We start from the raw sequence: 18893 nt of genomic DNA, 5'->3' as shown, positions 1-18893 counted from the left end.
TAAGAATTTAAGAACGGATAATTAACAGGATAATTAAAAAGCTGATTCTTTTTACAAGGTATATTCAAGATTAAATACTCAATATTCTGAATAAAAAAAGGCTTCATATGTGACCTGAATCTTGTACTTGTATTTGACAAAATAGAGCAAAATACATCTTTCATACATTCTTGTGCGGTGATTTTGGCCTCATAAAAATTATTGTTTGCTCGATTGGATTTGTGGCTGAAGCCATATTGCACATTTAAATTGAAATACTTGACTTGTCAAATATCTGAAAACCACATTTGTCTGTTAGGTCTGTTTAGAGCACGAATAAACAAACAAACGAACAAACAAATAAATAGATAAATACGATTTTATGGATCCCAAACAACTCTCAAATCTCCTGAACATTTATTCCAAAAAGTAAAATAATTCAAAATGAAAATGGGTTAATGCCCACCAATTTAAACCCACAACCAACTGTACTTGCCAAAGTGTATTGTTGTAATTTTACAGTATTTCTTTTTTTTCTTTTCTACATAAAGCAACGGTTACAACCCACAATGTGTTTTCAGCCCACACATCTTTTGGGGAGGCCACGGCTGTCACGTTTTTCTGGAAACGTGAGGAGGGAGTGGCAAGAGCAGGAAGGGAGCACGTCAAGGAAAGGTGTAAGTACCTGGCTCGTATGCCACGCCTGGCCGTGCGCAGCTGTGTGCATCATACATTGCACGTAAGATCTCCGTGCGATTGCCACGTTATCCTATGGTGCTGCTCATGCACAGTGTTCTTACTCGCATGTTGTAAGTGGGTGCAACGAACGTGAGTTTTTCCGCCCGATGTCCCAGCTGCCGCCCATTCCACCGCAGAGACTCCGGATAATGATGCCGCAAGCAGCGTTGCCAGATATAACTCAGTGTTTCCAGCCCAAACAATGTAAAAACCACACTTCAATAAAAACCAGCCCAAATTTCAGCCTGTGTAGAAATCATGCTAGACCGTCAAACTATATGTTTAGGAACACACAAATGCACGAAATAAACATTTAAAATGTAAGAGAATTTGAGGGAGGTGTGCCATTTTTGGCTTGCAAGCACAGCGGGTTGTGACCGTCACTTAATCTTAGAGAATCGGAAAAACAGAAGAATTTCACTCACATTCTTTGTATCACGTTGATGTCGACATTCTGGTCCAACACTCCTACAGTCATGGCAACAGATAATCTTCTAAAGAAAAGGAATGTTTCATATACGTCATGTTTATTTTTGGATACATCAACATAATCACAAAAGTCTTTAGAATCATTCGAACAGAACCAATGGTATATCGGCCTCGAGTGCTCCTGCTGCTACGGGGATGAACGTATGAACGAATGAATCTTTACTTCGAACATAAAAATAGAAAATGAAAAAGAAAAACAAAGAAACGGCATATGATCTATATTTGTATGAATGACAAGGAGTAGGAAGAAGTAAAAATGTATTTACTCTTACCCCTCAAACACTCCTGTATCCCTGTCAACCACTCAGAGACAAAAGTTCCTTCCAGCTGAAGACTCTGGTGCATTTAGTGCAATATTCTCCACTGAACAAGCAAACCCTCACAAAGATAAACTATTGTACCTCTCAAGAATTAGTCCTTTATATCTTTTTATATCTTACTGAATTATATTTGATATTTGTTTTTATCTCCATTTCTAATTTATTCTACAGCTTTACTCCACAGATGGTATCACAGAAACCTTAAAGAGTAGTGCCCACTTTGTATATCTTGAAATTTAGCCTTCTTCTAAAATCATAACTTCTTAGTCTTTCACTTCTGGTTATTATCCAGTAATAACTTTGCTTTGTACGATATTTTGAATGGTTTTGAACGAGATTAATGAATTCGTGAAGTTTTTACTTGTAAAAATATATAATTCATGTCCTCCGAAAAACAAACCTTGTGAATAAAGACACACAATGCAGGGCGTATTTAGGGTGTGTAATCTTTTAATGACTGGTTGTGACGATAAATCTTCTGTGCCTTGTTAGGGAGGAGGAGCAGTCAGTCAAAGGGAATCTTTTCGTGCGAAACATGGATCGCGACAGAGGTCTCCCTGAGTGAGTAGATATGATATTTTATTTTACAAATGTATTTGTCTCCAAGTTTATGAGTGGATGGTGTCGGACACCATGGCACAGCCAGGGATTGGTGGTGGAGGCAGGCGCTCTGTATCTGTACAGCGTTCTAAATGCCAACACAACATTGTGGTCGAGGTTGAGTCGCTTAACAATTGAAAATAAATTATGCGGTTTCAGTTGTGGTTCTGTTTAAATTCAATTCAATTAAAAGCAAATTAATGTGGTTTGTGATATTGATTCACATCAAGTTATTTTGAATACTCTCTTTGTTTGTTATAAATCTTTGAATGACGCTTCTATTTTTTCTTCTAAGACGTCTGTTTCAGGCGTTTGGGGTAGTTTGGTTTATGTTCTTTCAGACTATTGGAACAAATGACAATTGTGTACTGATTACAATTTATGGTTTTCAAACTCATGCAATTATTTGTGTAATCCGGTGTATATTTCCTCAGTGACATTTCAGGAGTGCCTGCAATAGTTCTATATTTATACAACGTGAAACGACAGACATTAAAAGATTTACTCAGGTAAAAGTATTGTTACTTCAACATAATATCACTCAAGTATTGAGTAATTTACTGAGTCACCTTGTTAACATCATTAAAGGATTATTTCAGGAGTTCGCATTAAGCAAAGTGTAACATGTCACCAAACACTTTATTGTCTGGTTTTTATTGTTTTTCAAAGGGCTTGTATTTAAATTGACTTACGTGCTTAGTTTGGAAAAGTGACAGTGAATGAAAAGCTTTGGCTCAGCTTGAATGCATTTCTGAATTGTAGAAATCAAGATACGATAGGACTGTTTGTAGAACAGGTGTTGTAAAACAATGAGTATCTGTATCTTTTAATAAAAAAGAACTTCTATCCATAAGGAGGAGGTGTACTTTGAATAAATTAAAATGAAAATGCACCTTTGTGTACACTTCAAGTATCATTTGAGTATCTCAAAGCCAAATGTCAGAGCAATTTGTGACGTTGTGTGTCTGTGGTGTGTTCTCAGGAGATTGTGGGACACCTGCCAAGAGTTACCAGTAATTGAAGACCAACAGACGCCCTGGAAGTTAATCAAACTACTCAAGTCCATCTCTCAGTGTGCGATCGCCCTGTTGGTGTTCGGACTGGCACTATGCAGCAAGGTGGGTTTTCAAATGTAACACAACCGCCGGGCTTTGCATCGGCCGCGCTACATGCCGTCATATAATTCTCGTCTTGTTCTGTTCTCCAGACATCCTTCCTCCTCCTCATCACCCTGTCCAATGAAGGAACCAACATCCTCCCTGATGAGCAGAAACCCGTCAGTCTGTTGTGTATTGGTTGCTCCATCATCGCTCCCAGCGCCCTTCTCTTCCTGCAGAGTGTCTGGAAGACATTTTACAAATCTGCAAAACTACCGTCCTTAAAAAGTGTGGCTTTGGTGAGGACTTGGACTGATTCTGCTCTCTTCTCACTCAAGTATCTCAAAGGGACTTTTGCTTCATTGCGTCACCAAACGTTCTCTCCCTCTGCTTCTCCTACAGGTCTTGTTCTTTGACCTTGTGGTGTCTGGGGGCACAGCGATCCTCACAATCGTGGCAATGCCGCACCTGGACATTGTGACCAATATCACAATACTAAACAGTGTAGCTGCTGTCTCGGCGCTCCTACAGGTGTCCTCTCAGTGTTATGCCAAGGAAAAAAACCGTTTCTTGGTGCCATCCATCACTGCTTTCATCCTCATCCTGCTTGGTTATGTTCTGTTTGTCATCCTATACACCATCAAAGACCCCACAAACACCAAAATGTTAACCTGGGTGGGTCTGGCTGTCGGCGCATCCTGTTTGGTGTCGTTGAACTGGTGGCAAATTTACTTGCGACTGATCGGTGGAAGCAGCAGCTCCGTGTTCCTTAGAGAGTTGTACATAGACACGAGGAGAGGCCAGAACACGCTGCACATCCTCTCCAGCCTGTTCAGGATTGTAGTGACTGCTTGTGTCCTCGCCGCCTACGTGCCTCTGGCCGGGATGGACTGGGACGTAGTGACCAACATCCCGAGCCGTGAGACCAGAATCATAGCCATCCTCATTGGTGTGCAGCTGATCTCTTCACTGCTTTGCTACTGCTTTTCATTGGTAGCGTGCAAGATGCACGCCCTACGATCTTGCTTCGTTCTTCCTCTGTACCTCGCCTCTCTGGCTGTCGTGGCTCTGCTCGTCATCCCCGTCATCGTTTACTATCAAGACTACAGAGTAAACTTCAACGGGACCGAAAGCGTCAATTTCACAAGCTACTGCAGCGGAGTTGTGGATGGAAGGAACCGGAGCCTGGATGGCAGCGTGTTCCCCGATCTGGTTCTGGATGTCACACACACGCTGTGCTTCCTCGACATGTCCAGGGTGACTGACATCGGCCTGCTCACAGGTACGTTGCACAGAGAATCGATCTATCGTATGCACACGTTTACTGCTTGTGTCTTGTGTTTCAAGACTGAAGTCAGAGGTATTTCACACACAGAATGGCTTGGCTTTCAGAAGTAGACTTGCAGGGGACTGGTAGAGAATGAATGCATCGGCAAGGGGTTGAAACCAGACTGAAGTTACCATCTTGCCTTAAAAGTTGTGGTTATTTACAGAAAGTCCAAATCTTTTGAAGACGAGGCAAGGTCCATCTCACCATGTATGGAATGTCAGATGCATATAAAATTGGAGAAGAACATTTGCGATTTTTGTCATTTATATTGCATCATGGTGTCGACATCTCCTAAAAACTGATAATCACCACAGTTTAAGAACATGTACATGGTATTTTCATTAACTGTGTGAGTTCATCTGTCCTCAGGTTCTGCTGTGTCTTGGTGGCTCGGTTTAGTGCTGGCCACTGTCCACCTGTGGAACCTGAGTCTGTATCGCATCCAGAGGACCCAGAACCTGTTCATCAGACGGTTTTACGAGGGAGGATTTATTGAGCAATCACTGCTGCTCAACACTCGATTCGACATTCAGTCATCAAGACAAAAGCGGTCAGTCGTTTGTCTTTGAGAGTGTGGTCAAAATTGCTTTAACAAAAGTCACAATTTTAAACCAGTGCAGGAACGTCTGAGCAAGCAGTTAGCATTAGCAGGATTTTGTGGTTTTTGTAATGAAGTGTTGATCGTTTTCAGATTTAGAGATCTCGACCCTGTGACAATCTACCTTTGTGCAACGATGTGGCATGAAACTTACGATGAGATGTCAAAGATAATTATTTCAATATTTAGGTAAGTGTAAAGCTTTTTTCTTAAGATTTTAAGAAAAACAAAGTTTTTATCTCTGAACCTCCACACAAGTCAAAGCAATTATACATTTTGTGCTAAAGGACATTTAAAAGAGTTTTTTTTTATTACAAATATATGACTGTGGTGTCATTCTTCCTCACTGAACTTCATATATTACAAACAGCCTCTTCTATTTTGTCTTCAAACTGAATCTCATTTCTTATTTGGGATTTCATATTTGACATCATCATCATCGATACTTCAAATTCTCCCACAGACTGGACAGGTTCAGGCCAAAGCAGGAAGAAGGAAAAAGTGATGTGAATTTTGAAGGTCATGTCTACTTCGATGACGCGTTCAATGACGTCCCTGGGAGTCGCGGGCGGCACGTCAATGAATATGCAGAGATGCTTGTAGAAATCATCAAAGAGGTGTACAGGTAAAAACCTGTCATTCTGTGAAAAGTAATTTGTCAAAAATATATGAGAAGCAAGGTTCCTATTGGTGCATATTATCACTTTATATCAAGATAAAAAAGCGTCTCTTTCACTTTGTTTTGCAGCATCTTTATGAACATCGACAAAAGCCTCTTCCAAAAGCAGCAGCAGATTCCTGATCAGAAGATTGTGACGACGCCGTATGGAGGCCGTTTGGTGGTGACCATGCCAAACAGAAACAGCCTGACCATACACTTCAAGGACAAACAACTCATCCGCCACAAAAAGAGATGGTCTCAGGTAGGAAACGAATGCAATAGCAAGTTAATTATTCTCTTAATGAAAATAAAGTTTTTTGCTTGAACATGTGTTCATGTTCCGATATTTTACATCGTCTACTGTCACATAATATTGGATTCAAGGCCAAACTCAATCAGAACCACTGCAACGATCGTAATGAGCGTACCTGTCGGCAACTTTAAGTGGATTTTCTGTCTTGTTTCACGTTTCCCAGGTCATGTACTTGTACTACCTCCTCGGTTGGAAAGTCGGAACCAAGTATTACCAAGAGTGGTGGAAAGGTGGAGAAAGCTCTGAGCTGAAAAAAGACTTTGAGGTATGAAAGAGCCCACTCAGTCGAGATGATGACAAACATGAGCAACAAGGTAAACCACGTCTGTTTCTGCAGAAAGAGAAACACAACACCTACCTCCTGGCTTTAGATGGGGACACTGACTTCCAGCCGGCTGCTGTCATGTTGCTCGTCGACCGGCTGAAACTGTATCCAAAGGTTGGAGCCGCCTGTGGGAGGATTCATCCCACCGGATCAGGTCAGACCTGTTTCTACTGGTTAAGGAGGAGGGAAAAAAAAGCAATAATCCATCATATCATTTGATGCTTGCAAGCAACACACTTTGATTGAACTCACAAATTTAGAGAAATTGTTCCATAATGAATCAGTAGAAAATAGTTCAGCATTTCTCTACGTCCATCAGCGCTGCGCCTCGTTCTTCTTTTCCAATAGGTTTTTTTGGTTTTTCTTAACTCCTTGTTATCATCAATGGTCCAGGGGATATGGTTATGAGAAGTACAGATGCTAAATACATGCCAAAGATGTGCAGATCTTTCTTGTTCTTGTTTCTTTAATATTGAGCTTCACCTGGTTCTTCCTCAGGCCCCTTGGTTTGGTACCAGAAGTTTGAGTATGCGGTGGGCCACTGGCTGCACAAAACAGCGGAGCACGTGATTGGCTGCGTGCTTTGCAGCCCAGGATGTTTCAGCCTGTTCAGGGCGGCAGCACTGATGGACGACAACGTGATGAAGAAATACACCGTCAAAGCCACAGAGGCTCAGCACTACATCCAGTACGATCAAGGTATCACAAAAAGAAAAAAAAAATGCAGACTTGTCTGTGATAATTGTGAGAGAAAAAAAGTGATGTTTGGGTTAATCAGTATTTAATGTAATATGGTGGATAAGGAAGATTTTTCGGTACACGCAAGGAAGTTTCTATATTTGTGTTGTTTCACGACTAGTTTACAAACATCCTTATTAGTTTCCAGTTCGACAACATTCAAGATGTATTTTCCAACGAAGACTCTTTCTTCTTCTGATACTCAGTGAAGTTAAGCGTGGGTGTACCTTTACAGCAAAGCAATCAAAACAGCTTAAAACAAATGTCAGTCATTCTCTTCAGATAATGCCACTGATGTCGTTTTGTGGCTTTGTTTTATTCCAGGTGAGGACCGGTGGCTGTGCACTCTGCTGCTGAAGCAGGGCTGGAGGGTGGAGTACAACGCTGCCTCTGACGCTTACACCAACGCACCCGAAGACTTTAAAGAGTTTTATAACCAGGTAATTGGAAGCCATTAAAATGTAATTTCTTGTACAACACACTCGTAATGGAAACCAATTTTAACTTGTCAGGGGCAGTTCTTTTCAGACATATTTTTTCTGCAAAGACTTTATTGATTTTCTTTTATTTATATTTTTCTCATATGACACATTTTCCCAGTGACACCCCGAGGGCCAGTCACACAGAGCTAAAGGGCCACATATGGACCCCCGGGCCTTACGATGCCCATGTCTGACCTATCTGCTGTCTGTCGGTTAGGTTTTATCAAATGTGCTCATTCAATACCTTTCAACAATGATTTCAGTTGTAATTTGCATGTTCTTGTACCTGTGTGCGTTCATCCGAGGGGCGACTGAGACTTTTCGTCACAAAGGCCTGCTGGGGATGTTGATATACCCCTCATATGCACCATTATCTAAACACGATTAGATATAAGAATTTAAGGATGGATCCCGTAAACACTGTATTTGAACTCCACCCTCAGCGACGTCGATGGGGTCCTTCAACAATGGCCAACATCGCAGACTTGCTGGGCTCCAGCACCTTGATCACCAAAAGGAACGAGTCCATGTCCAAACCCTACATGTTCTACCAGCTCCTCACCCTGGGGGCTTCCGTGCTGTCTCCCTCCACCGTCGTCCTCATGATCACAGGTCAGGCTTAGTTTTACGCTCAAAACGTTTTCATCCACCTTCAAACTGCTCGGGGGGGGGGGGGGGGGGGGGGAGTAATCGCTTTCATTCAAACTAACTCGATGCGGCTGTGAATCCGTTTGAACTGCCGGGGACTTTGAAAGAATTGTTTGTTTCCTCCCGTCTTTCAGGGTGTTTGACTGTGATGCTCGACATCCATCCCAACTGGGCTTTGATATTGGCCGTGATTCCTCCGGCCATCTTCCTCGGCGTCAGCTTTAAAATCAAGTCAGACACTCAGATCCGCATTGCAGCCGCCATGAGCGCCTTGTACGCCATCGTCATGCTGATGGCGGCACTTGTGATCATAGGTATTTCCTGAAGGACAATTGAGCGTCAACCCGATGAGTTACGACTCGAGCATATCTGGTTTCTGAGTCTCCTTTTTTGCCTTCTTCAACCACCCCCCCCCCCCCCCCCCCCCCCCCCGTCCAGGCCTCATGGTACAGGACCAAACCATCTTGACCCCCAGCAGCATCTTCATCATTGCTCTTGCCAGTTTTTACTTCGTCACTGCGCTCCTGCATCCTCAAGAGGCGTCTGTGGTCGTCTATGGCTTGCTTTACATCATCTGCATCCCCAGCGCCTACCTGCTGCTCGCTATTTACTCCATGGTCAACATGAACAACGTGTCGTGGGGCACCAGGGAGACTGCGCCTGCTCCCGGCGCCGCCGTCGAAGCCGCTCCCCAGCAGAGTGATTTTCAAAAAGGTAAACGTATGTTGTTCTGGTGCATTAACTCATTTGCATTATTTGTATTTTTTTGGAAAACAATAAGAACCTACATTTGTTTTTGGTGGCGGTAAGAGCGCTACTGATTGAGCAGTCACTCTTTTAATTGATAGTTATCTGCATATTGAAATACTGTTGTTACTAATATTGGTGGCATTTTTAAAATTTCGAGTAATTTAATTGTTCAGCTTTATTTGAGGGATTTTACATTTGAATTGATCTATTTTTATCTTTTTTTTTGTAGCCAAAAGTACACTTGTACAGTTCTGTTCATCGACCAGATGCTGCAGAAACATGTGTCGGAGAGGAAGCACAGACGAGCTCATCGTCAGCGAGGACGATGAGCCTGAAAGTCAGGGGCAGAACACAGTGGTTGATGAGGTGAAGATGCCTGCGACGGTGCAGAGGTGAGATCTGATGGGAGAGCAGACGAAATGCAGTTAAAGTTACATTTATGAGAAAAATCGGACAAAACAAAAGACGTATATTACAAGAGTTTGAACATATTTGATAACGTTCAGTCATTTTTAAAAATTTTTTAACTCTTTATCTTCAATGTATTGATGTGCTTCAGGCCGGCAGAGCCTGTGTTCGATTGTCCCAACCAATGTGAGTACCAGTATCACAAATATCACTACAAAAACTCTGCGGCTGTTAAGATTTCCTAAAACTTGTCTTTTGCTTATTTTCTCCTCCAGCTTGGGTGAGTCAGCTTCAGAGTTTGTCAGGAAACATGCGCCTGCAGGAGGATACCCTCAATCTGGTGTGTATCTGCTGTGCTCACTGGATTTCCCTTCTGTTGACATTAATTTAACTGTAACTCGTGGCCATAAATAATAATAATAAAAGAAGGATATTAAAGTGACATCAGCCAAACAATATAATGTTTGATATGACGTCTAGAGAGGTTATCACTAGCACTTTTAGTTGACAAAATAATTGAGTCGTTCATGCAAAACTATGATAAGGTTTTGCTATGTTGATAATGTCACTTGAGTTATACATACAGTATTTTTTTGGATTAATGAAACATCATTTAATGTTACATAAAGATTTTTTTTAATGTTGTATAACTTGTGAGGTTACTTAAGACATGGAGCACAGCAGGGAATACTGCTCAGCTGTAATACATCTGTTTGGCAATATGTTAAGATAATCCAGTTTTTGGTGCATATGTTTGCGTGACTTTGAGACGGACATCCACCAAAGGGTTTGAGAGTCGCAGAAGCACGCTCATGCTCATGTTGTCTTCCCCGTGCTGCTTATTGTGCAGGAGGAGGAGAAGTTCTTCACAGAGCTGATCGCTCAGTACCTGGAGCCACTGCCTGTGGATAAAAACAAACAGCAGATCATGACTCAAAAACTGAAGAGCCTGAGAAACAAGGTAGCTTCTTCTTCTTTTTCTCACTGTGAAGCTCTCAATGAATGACGTATTTTGAAATGTGAAAACATGTAAAAAAAATTTTAACTCTCCTCATCTTTTTCAGATTAGCTTCGCTTATTTCATCTGCAACGCCTTCTGGCTCTTAATGACCTTCATCCTCCAGCTGATGGACTTCGTCTTCATCCAAGTGCCAAAGCTGGACAGCAACCTGCAGTTCACCGGAGAGTACATTTTCATCGAACCAGTGGGCTTCATGTTCATTTTTGCCTTTGCCTTGCTGGTGCTCATTCAGTTCATCACCATGTTGTACCACAGGTAACACTTGAGACAAAGTGCTTCAGCACCGCAGCGTGTGAAGGTCATGTTCTCACGTTTCCTTCTAATTTCTCCCCAGAATATTAACTCTGATCCATTATATCGCCTACCTGGGCACGGAGCCTATTTCTGGAAAACAGACACAACACACCATCCAGGTAAAGGTTTGAGCTCCTGCGCCGCTTTATTCAGCTTCAGGGATCAGGAAAATCATCTGACAAAATGATGAGTGAAAATGTATTTTAAAATCAATGTAAACGTACTAAGCTCTATTCCAATTTTACAATCAATCAAATCAAAATGACAAAAATCACCCTCAAAAATAGTCTATTTGAATACTTTACATTTTACACGATTTTAATTTTTTTTAATTTTTTTTAATTATCTGAATAAATGTTAAATCATGTGTCAAGTAGCTACAGATTTTTCACTTCAGTAATAACATCAGGAGCCACTTTCACATCTCCCTTTCTCCAATAAGAAAAAGTCCACATCTCCTTAATTCTTTTGTAAATTGAACATGAATTGCAGATAGAGCTTCCGAATGAAAAAAGTACAAAGATTGCTACCTTTAAAAGGGGAAAGTCCAAATATGGTATGAATAGTAAATAGTGAATATGGACTGTGCTCTCAGGTGTTGTGACATAATGGATTTTTTTTTCTTTAATTAGACACAATTATTATGTGAAACGTAAAGTATTTAAGCATGAAAACGTCATTGTTTTATTGGCGTATTCAAGGTAGATCCAATTAATTATACGTGTCTAAGATGTGACAACATGTACTCATATCATTTTGGCAACGTAATGGTGACAGGGCCCATCGTACCGCACCTTCTTTCGCCACATTACGATCAACCGAAAAGGAAGCCATGCCAAACAAAACACAAGAAAAACCAGGAAACCTCTTCTTGAACGCTCTGGTCTTGGTGTGGTAGCAGATTTGCATGAATCATACCAACAATTCTAATTACCTCTATCTCATGACAGGCTGACGATGGCGATGACAGTGACGACTCATCAATCGCCCACCTGCACCAAGGAAGCTACGAGCCGGGGACGCTGGTGTAAACGTAGAAAACTACCAAACCAACAACGTGCTGTGAAGGCTACATGCGATTCGTGACTCGAAAGACTACGAGAGTGTGTGCAATATTATCTGAATATAGCTCAGTAATCAAACTACCCACATGAAGCTTAATCTCCGTATTTATATATTTCATTCAGATGTATTTTCAGGTGAAATGTGTTTTTTGTACTACCATTAATGCGAAGTGCACACACACACACACACGCACGCACGCACGCACGCACACACACACACACACACACACACACACACACACACACACACACACACACACACACACACACACACACACACACACACACACACACACACACACCTAATGTATTTTAAGGGGTTTTGATAAGCTTTACTCGCTCAGGGTTGACTGTGACATGGTTACATAATATATACAGATTATTTTATCATACAGAATATTTAACAAATATTTTTTCATGTTGTATAACATATGTAATTTTATTTTGGAAATAATACTGTTGAATTAATGTGAGAGATCTGTTGTTTCTTCTTTGTTTTTTTCTAAAATGCTCTGTGTCGTATGTACAACTTCAATAACTCCACGGTCATAAAAGACTTAATTAAAAATTGACATTGTCTGGTTGCCTAGTTGCAGTTTTTTTTCTCCCCCCCCCCACTGAGACAACACCTTTGTGACAAACTCGGCATGGGTTCAAGAAAAGCAACCAGCCTCGTGCAGTGCAGAGACTATTCCCACGTTGCCTCACTCCACCCACATTTTGGACGTATTTTTCAAGGCTGCACAGTTTTGTACTCAACTCCAAATTGTTCGTAGGTGTGAATTTCAGTGTGATTTTAGAGTGCAGTGACCAGTTACACTCAAAATACGTACTCATTCAGGAACATTCTTTTTGTTTCAGAATACAACAAAAAACAGTCCCTGATATTTACTATGCCACAAGGATTTTCTGCAACATAACTTCCACAACAATGCAGTACATGTTGGAACACTGTTTACAACAAAGAATGAACCACCGAGGATTTGAAGCCAACTGTCACGTATTGCAGGAATATAGAATGAACTTCAATCAAACTGCAATCAAACTCATTTTAGTGCATACATTGTTCACGTTACACACCAATCACACCTGGACTCTGCACTATCAATTTTTTCAGAATCTTTTATTTTCACAGTACAGTTTTCTGAATATCCATACATCCACATTTACAAAGTCATACATATATTTTGCTATGGATATGTTAGAGATCTACAGCGAAAGATAATCCAGCCAAGCTGTAAATCTCTCTTAACACTACGCATTTTATCTCAGCTGCAGCAGGACTCGTATCATAAAACTTAAAAGACTTTAAAATCAACAAATGCAGCGTACTGAGCCCAGTGAGGGTTAAGTAAACTGAAAAGCAAGCACAGCACAGCTGTTTTGAATCCAAAATAACACAAAGTTCAAGATGCACAGGCTGGCTGTGCTCATCCTAATGGGTGTGTGTTCATTCTGCAGAGCAGTGTTTTATGACCTGGTTGCTAAGATTTGGTTTTATTGTTGACATCCACCCAATCATATCATAAAAGCCTCTCCCGAAATGTAAAGCAGTTGTGAAAAGCCTTGGCTCTACGTGTGGTTTTAGTTCAGCCGCTGTGACCTCTGCACATGGGACAGGAGTCATTACTGACCTTCCTTTTAATAGTCTCACTTCCCCTGGCCCTCCAACTCATTCTTCCAGACTTACCACAGTTCCACTTTTTTGTCTTTGACCTTATTCACATGCCTGAAATAAAAAAAACAACAACTCAAAAAGGTAGCAGGAAAATGTTAATCTTATTTCTGTCTGTCGTCACGTATGAAGCTGCTTCTCAACAGTGAGCGCTGCGGTGTAGGCGAATAAAATGGAAAATCTATTGAGGTGCATGAACACAGTTGACACTGTTTGGCAAAAAGCACTATCAATATTTTTGAAAACTTCTATAATTGATATATGAATGAATAGTATATTTTGGTTAAAATCTACAATACAAAAAAAATGTTTGTGTTTGAATTCAGTTTACAAAGTATGATTGTACATTGTTGCACTAATTAATAGTTTAGTATATCTTTTGAGACTGATAGAACTGAATTGACTATCATTTCCTGTTAAACAGATGGCGCTCCCAAGGGATCTGATACAGATCAGATTACATTTTCAATAACATAATTAATAAATATATTTGATAATTATTCATCGTTATCGATAGCCAAACTGGAAAAAACCTAACATGAATGGTACCTAGTGATCCTTACGTGTGCGTGTTTATTCTAAAATGACTCCAAAGTGGCCGTCCAGGATGTCATGAGTCATTTGAATGAATCATCATCGAGTGCATCAGAAATGTGGCATTCAGCTTGTGACCTGTGTGGCACGTTGGGGAGGAAACGGTCAAACCATTAAAAAGTGGGTGTAGTCATTAGAAGAGATTACATAACACAGTTAATGAAGTTAATGTCTCTAGAATGCTAAAAATGTCCGTACTAATTCGGGAAAACAACCTTTTGCATAATTTGGGTGAGTTTACGTAAACACCGGTAGCTCTCGAGGTTTGTCAACGGTAGATTATATAATATATTACTACAGCCAACAGAGAGGCACATTCAATGCCAGAAGTTACATAACTGCAAACCAATTGGCTTTAGGAAAAATATATATTGAATGACGGTAATGTCTGTAGAATGCCATCAATGTCCATATTCATCCAGCAAAAACTTTCTGCATGTTTTGAAAGAGTTTCCGGGAACAGATGTATGGTTTGTCGATGGTAGAAGATACAATGCGATTATTACAACACCCAACATCTGTTGAGCCTTGATTCATTTCTGAAGAGCTCCCAGCGAACTCAAGCTTAGGGAACCTAAGCTTCTCTACATCCACTGTACCTTATTGCCAATTATCTTACAAATAACATGTCAATCTCATGTTTTCTTTCGCTGCTATGTCTGAGCTGAAAAGAAAACCAAACAATAACATTGGGACTTGTAATATAAATTTGCGACTGACTCAGAACAAGATGGATTCAGCAGTTTCTTTCTACATGCTATATACCCATATAAAGCGCAGCATGTTAAGGTCATTGGTGCAGTAAAAATAAGTCAAATAATAAATATATGCAAGGAAGAAAAGCCTAAAAGCAACGGGTGAAGCCCTTTTTCACTATTTACAATTCTGGAGCAAATACTGTCGCTTTTGCAGTCAAACGATAATCACATCATGTTCATAATGAAACAAGCTTCTTGGCTGTCAGAGGAAATTTCTATTTGTAATATTTTTCCCTCGAAACTGAACTGGACGCTAATCCTCATACGAAGGCGAAGGGTCGAGGATGCAGTGTTTATTTGAAGTGGGTTTCGACCGCAGCACGGCACGCCGACAACTTCTGTGTCCAATAAATCGGCAGGAACTTAAACTTTGGCTACGTCCACAGCTGTGTGGCGGCGACCTCCCACCACGTCAGTGCTGTTCCTGGACGCGGTGCTGTCGTCGACAGAGCGGTCGTTGGACTGAGACGTCGGTCCGTCCACGTCCTCGGCCAGGGCCCTCCTGTACACGCCCGTGAGGCTCTGCCTGAACCGGCCCCTCACATTCAGTCCCATGCAGAAGTACAGCAGAGGGTTCACGCAGCTGTTGAAATAGGCCACGCCCTTCGCCACGGGGTGCCAGATTTTCACCACCGCGTTCTTACTGTCCACCATCTTCACCAGCAGGAGGCAGTGGTAAGGCGCCCAGCACAGGAAGAACGCCACCACCAGGGACGCCAATATGCGCAGGGGACGAGATTTCCCCGAGAGACGCGTGCGGCGGATGCCGATGCCGGCCAGGACGTAGCAGATGAGAATGACCATGAAGGGCAGCATGAAGCCACAGGCGAAGCGAATGGCGTAAATAGCTACTTTGGCGCCGTTGCTTCCCTCGGCCGCCTCCTTCTTATCCACAGAGCACTTGCTCAGGTTGCTCTTCCCCACGTAGACTTGCCGGGAGAGGTAGTAAGGCGTGCTGAGCAGCGCCGCCGACGCCCAGACGCAGAGGGCCACCACCCTCGCGGCCCACACGGTGCGCCGGCGCTTCGTGAAGACCGGCTGCCAGACGCACAGCGCCCGGTCCAGGCTGATGACGGCCAGCAGGAAGACGGAGCAGAACATGTTGGCGTACTTGAAGAAGCCGTTGAACTTGCAGAGGAAGAGGCCGAAGGGCCAGTGGTCAAAGAAGAGCTTCTTGGTGAGGGAGAAGACGCGCGTGAAGCAGAAGATCAGGTCGGCTATGGCCAGATTGACCAGCCACACGTTGGTGACCTTCGGCTGAGGACGACAAAAACGAAACGGAGGTAAGCGAAGAAAAGAAAGATCACTGAAAATGTGTAAATGATGTGAGAGAAAAAAAAAGGACTTGCAGTAAAAAGCTGCATGAGCTGATTTATCTCATCGGTTAAACAACGGTTAAAAACGACTGTTGATAATTCACGAGAACGTCATTTTTCAACTGACCCTTTTCGCAAAGAAAGAAATAAAAGAGTCATGATCATCCACCTTAAGCTTGAATCCAGCCACCCAGATCACGACGGAGTTCCCGGTGATGCCGACCACGACGGTCAGCGTGTAGAGGACGATGCTGACGTTGTCCATGATGGCATCGATGTCCACCATGGCAGCCTGCTCATCTTTAGACGACCGGGGTATTTGTGTCGGCACGGGGGTGTTGGGAAACATTGCGACTAGAAAAAAACAAGAAAAAATGACTTCAGTAGATATTCCCTGAGTGGTAAAATGATCATACGTACATCGTTTTCAAGTATAAAACGAAACAATAAGCAATTTGAATGCTTTGTTCAGAAAGTTAGATTACTTTCTTTTGAGTTACTTTCCGAGAGTCAAACAGAAACACAGACTTCCTTTTCCTAAAAATAACATTGAGATGATGATAAAATTCACATTTCATATTCGCAGTTTTAACATTAATGGTTTGTTATCGTAGAATTGATGAACACATATGAGACAGCTTCACCAGTTATTTTTTTAGAATTGGTTGGTTGATTGATTAATTGGGATTCTTTATATACTGATTAATCAAACTCACATGTTATGGTATCTGAAATGTTGAAGTGTTTCACCATTTCACTGATTGCATCAAACACAAAACTGCATTTTCACCCGTCACTTCTTGTTTTGTTCTCAGTTGAGAAAACTGCATGAAGATGCAGCATTTTGTCGTGAGCTGCCAACGCCTCATCAGTCGCGCCACACGTGCAGTGACACCCGATTAAACAATTTGCTGTTTTCCTTCCTGTTTTGTTTCGTTCACTACACAGGCAAGAAACACGGGAGTCTTGCTTTTTGGTAAATATAACATATTATTTATTGGAAATATAACTTCCAATAAAATAAAAGAAACTTTACCCCGATTTTAGCATGATGGCAGGCAAATAGGCTTTGAGGACTGTTTATAACATGCATAATGCTGATGAGCCACATGGACTCTGTTGAATCAGTGTCTGAGACGATACTAATGTCTGTTAGAACACAGAATGAATCTTTACATTGTCTTGCACTATGATATGATATTTGTATTATAAACACAGTGTGGGGCTGAATAATGCCAACGCAAGTCCAACATGGACAAACTATTCAGCCCTTCAGACATGACCAAATAAAATAATAATTTACATTTCTTTAAAGACACACACCAATAACTTGAAGGTTGGGATGATCATGATGATTATTGTGATAATGATGATTATAATAAGTATTGTGGTTGTTCTTGTTTTAACAGCAGAAAGACAAAAAGGGAAACAGAAGAATTAAAAAAACAAAACACGAGTGGTGTGCACCCATTAAGGTCATTCTATATGAACCCAATGAAAGTCTACGAGTCAGCAGGAGGTCAGAACCACAGTCAACAGAGTCAAAAGTGCACGAGCCAAGCAAAGCTTGAGGTTTGTACAGAGTCCTGAGGACCGAAGAAACATTCTCATGGGTTCTACTGAATGTGGAGCAGTTAAAATCTCTCCTGTCTAATGTGCTTCATACACAATCGCCATCTCTTAAGAAGCCCGATGTTAAATAGAGACGGTGTTTCCTCGTACAAAAATGGAGCCTTGTCATTCCACCGTTCCTTGAAACACATAGGAGGGGATGATTGCCACTATTCCAGTATGACCCCTCTCTGCAAATCAAATATTAGGCTGCGCTGTAATGACAGCAGAAGGTACAGTTTCACACTGAAACCACAAGGACTTAAATGCTTGCAATTAATACCACTGATCAGACTAAAACATAATTATGACGTCAGTTGGACCATAAAAGGTCACCTGAGGCGGCAATAGGACGACGTCTTTATTTCGTCTGACAGAAACTAGTTGGAAGGAGTTACACTTCCCCCAGAAAACTAAGTCAGTGTACCAAGCAAACGTAACCCTTTATTCACTGAAATCAATTAAAAACGGAACATTTTTGGATTAAAAGACAATAATAAATTGAAAATATGGCATAGAAATCAGTTGGAAATTGTAAGGCTGACCAAAAATGACATTGTATTATTATGTACTTTTGTTTTCCACAAGTTCTCATCAAATCATTGACCTTCTCTTGCCTTGTCGGTCGACGTGGTGAATAAATCGTGGGTCACATTGTCTAGTGAGTCAAATCCACCTCAATGTGTCACTTTGTCTGTGTCCAATGGCAAAACCTTTCCTTCAGGGAAAATCTGTGCGGCAGTGTTTCCTTTACCCAGTTCCACAAACATATGTTTTCGTTATATTGTGTTGTGTATTTGTGTATGCAGTGGCACAAATTCAATCCTACAATCTACAAATTACAACCAATTAACCAAATGAGCAGGTTTCTCTATAGACGCTGGCCGTCCTGAAAAAGACCTCCTGAGATTACAAGTCACTTCAATGCACAAGGTTTACATTATTGTGCAACGCTGTTAATGATGCATACCGATGCACAGTGCTGCAGTGAATACTGCAAAAAACATGGTGACGTTGGTCATCTTCCTGCAGTTGTCTCATATTTGTTTTTTATAGTTTGCTTCTATTCCAATCATGTTTCCCA

General features: G+C 41.5%; 2 protein-coding genes across 2 annotated transcripts; one reads left to right on the top strand and one right to left on the bottom strand.

The window, feature by feature from the left end:
- Window positions 1–2061: 2061 nt before the first annotated feature.
- On the top strand, window positions 2062–11822 carry LOC308144673 (chitin synthase chs-2-like; the record flags this gene model as incomplete). Its single annotated transcript, XM_080515853.1, has 22 exons — window positions 2062–2087; window positions 3109–3244; window positions 3334–3522; window positions 3626–4505; window positions 4923–5103; window positions 5245–5340; window positions 5615–5776; window positions 5900–6074; window positions 6289–6390; window positions 6463–6604; window positions 6949–7149; window positions 7513–7628; window positions 8114–8282; window positions 8453–8632; window positions 8757–9032; window positions 9298–9460; window positions 9628–9662; window positions 9752–9816; window positions 10327–10437; window positions 10541–10752; window positions 10832–10910; window positions 11742–11822. The coding sequence occupies 22 exons, from the start codon at window positions 2062–2064 to the stop codon at window positions 11820–11822; spliced, it is 3777 nt and encodes a 1258-aa protein (XP_080371979.1).
- Window positions 11823–15245: 3423 nt separating this feature from the next.
- LOC308144672 (fMet-Leu-Phe receptor-like) lies at window positions 15246–16499 on the bottom strand (the record flags this gene model as incomplete). Its single annotated transcript, XM_080515852.1, has 2 exons — window positions 16368–16499; window positions 15246–16139 (listed from the first exon to the last, which is right to left on the bottom strand). Exons 1-2 carry the CDS (start codon window positions 16482–16484, stop codon window positions 15246–15248), a joined length of 1011 nt encoding a protein of 336 aa, XP_080371978.1. The 5' UTR covers window positions 16485–16499.
- Window positions 16500–18893: the final 2394 nt, after the last annotated feature.

Source organism: Blennius ocellaris, assembly GCF_963422515.1.
Source record: "Blennius ocellaris genome assembly, chromosome: 20".
Classification (NCBI taxonomy): Eukaryota; Metazoa; Chordata; class Actinopteri; order Blenniiformes; family Blenniidae; genus Blennius; species Blennius ocellaris.
This window is presented reverse-complemented; position numbering and strand designations above follow the sequence as displayed.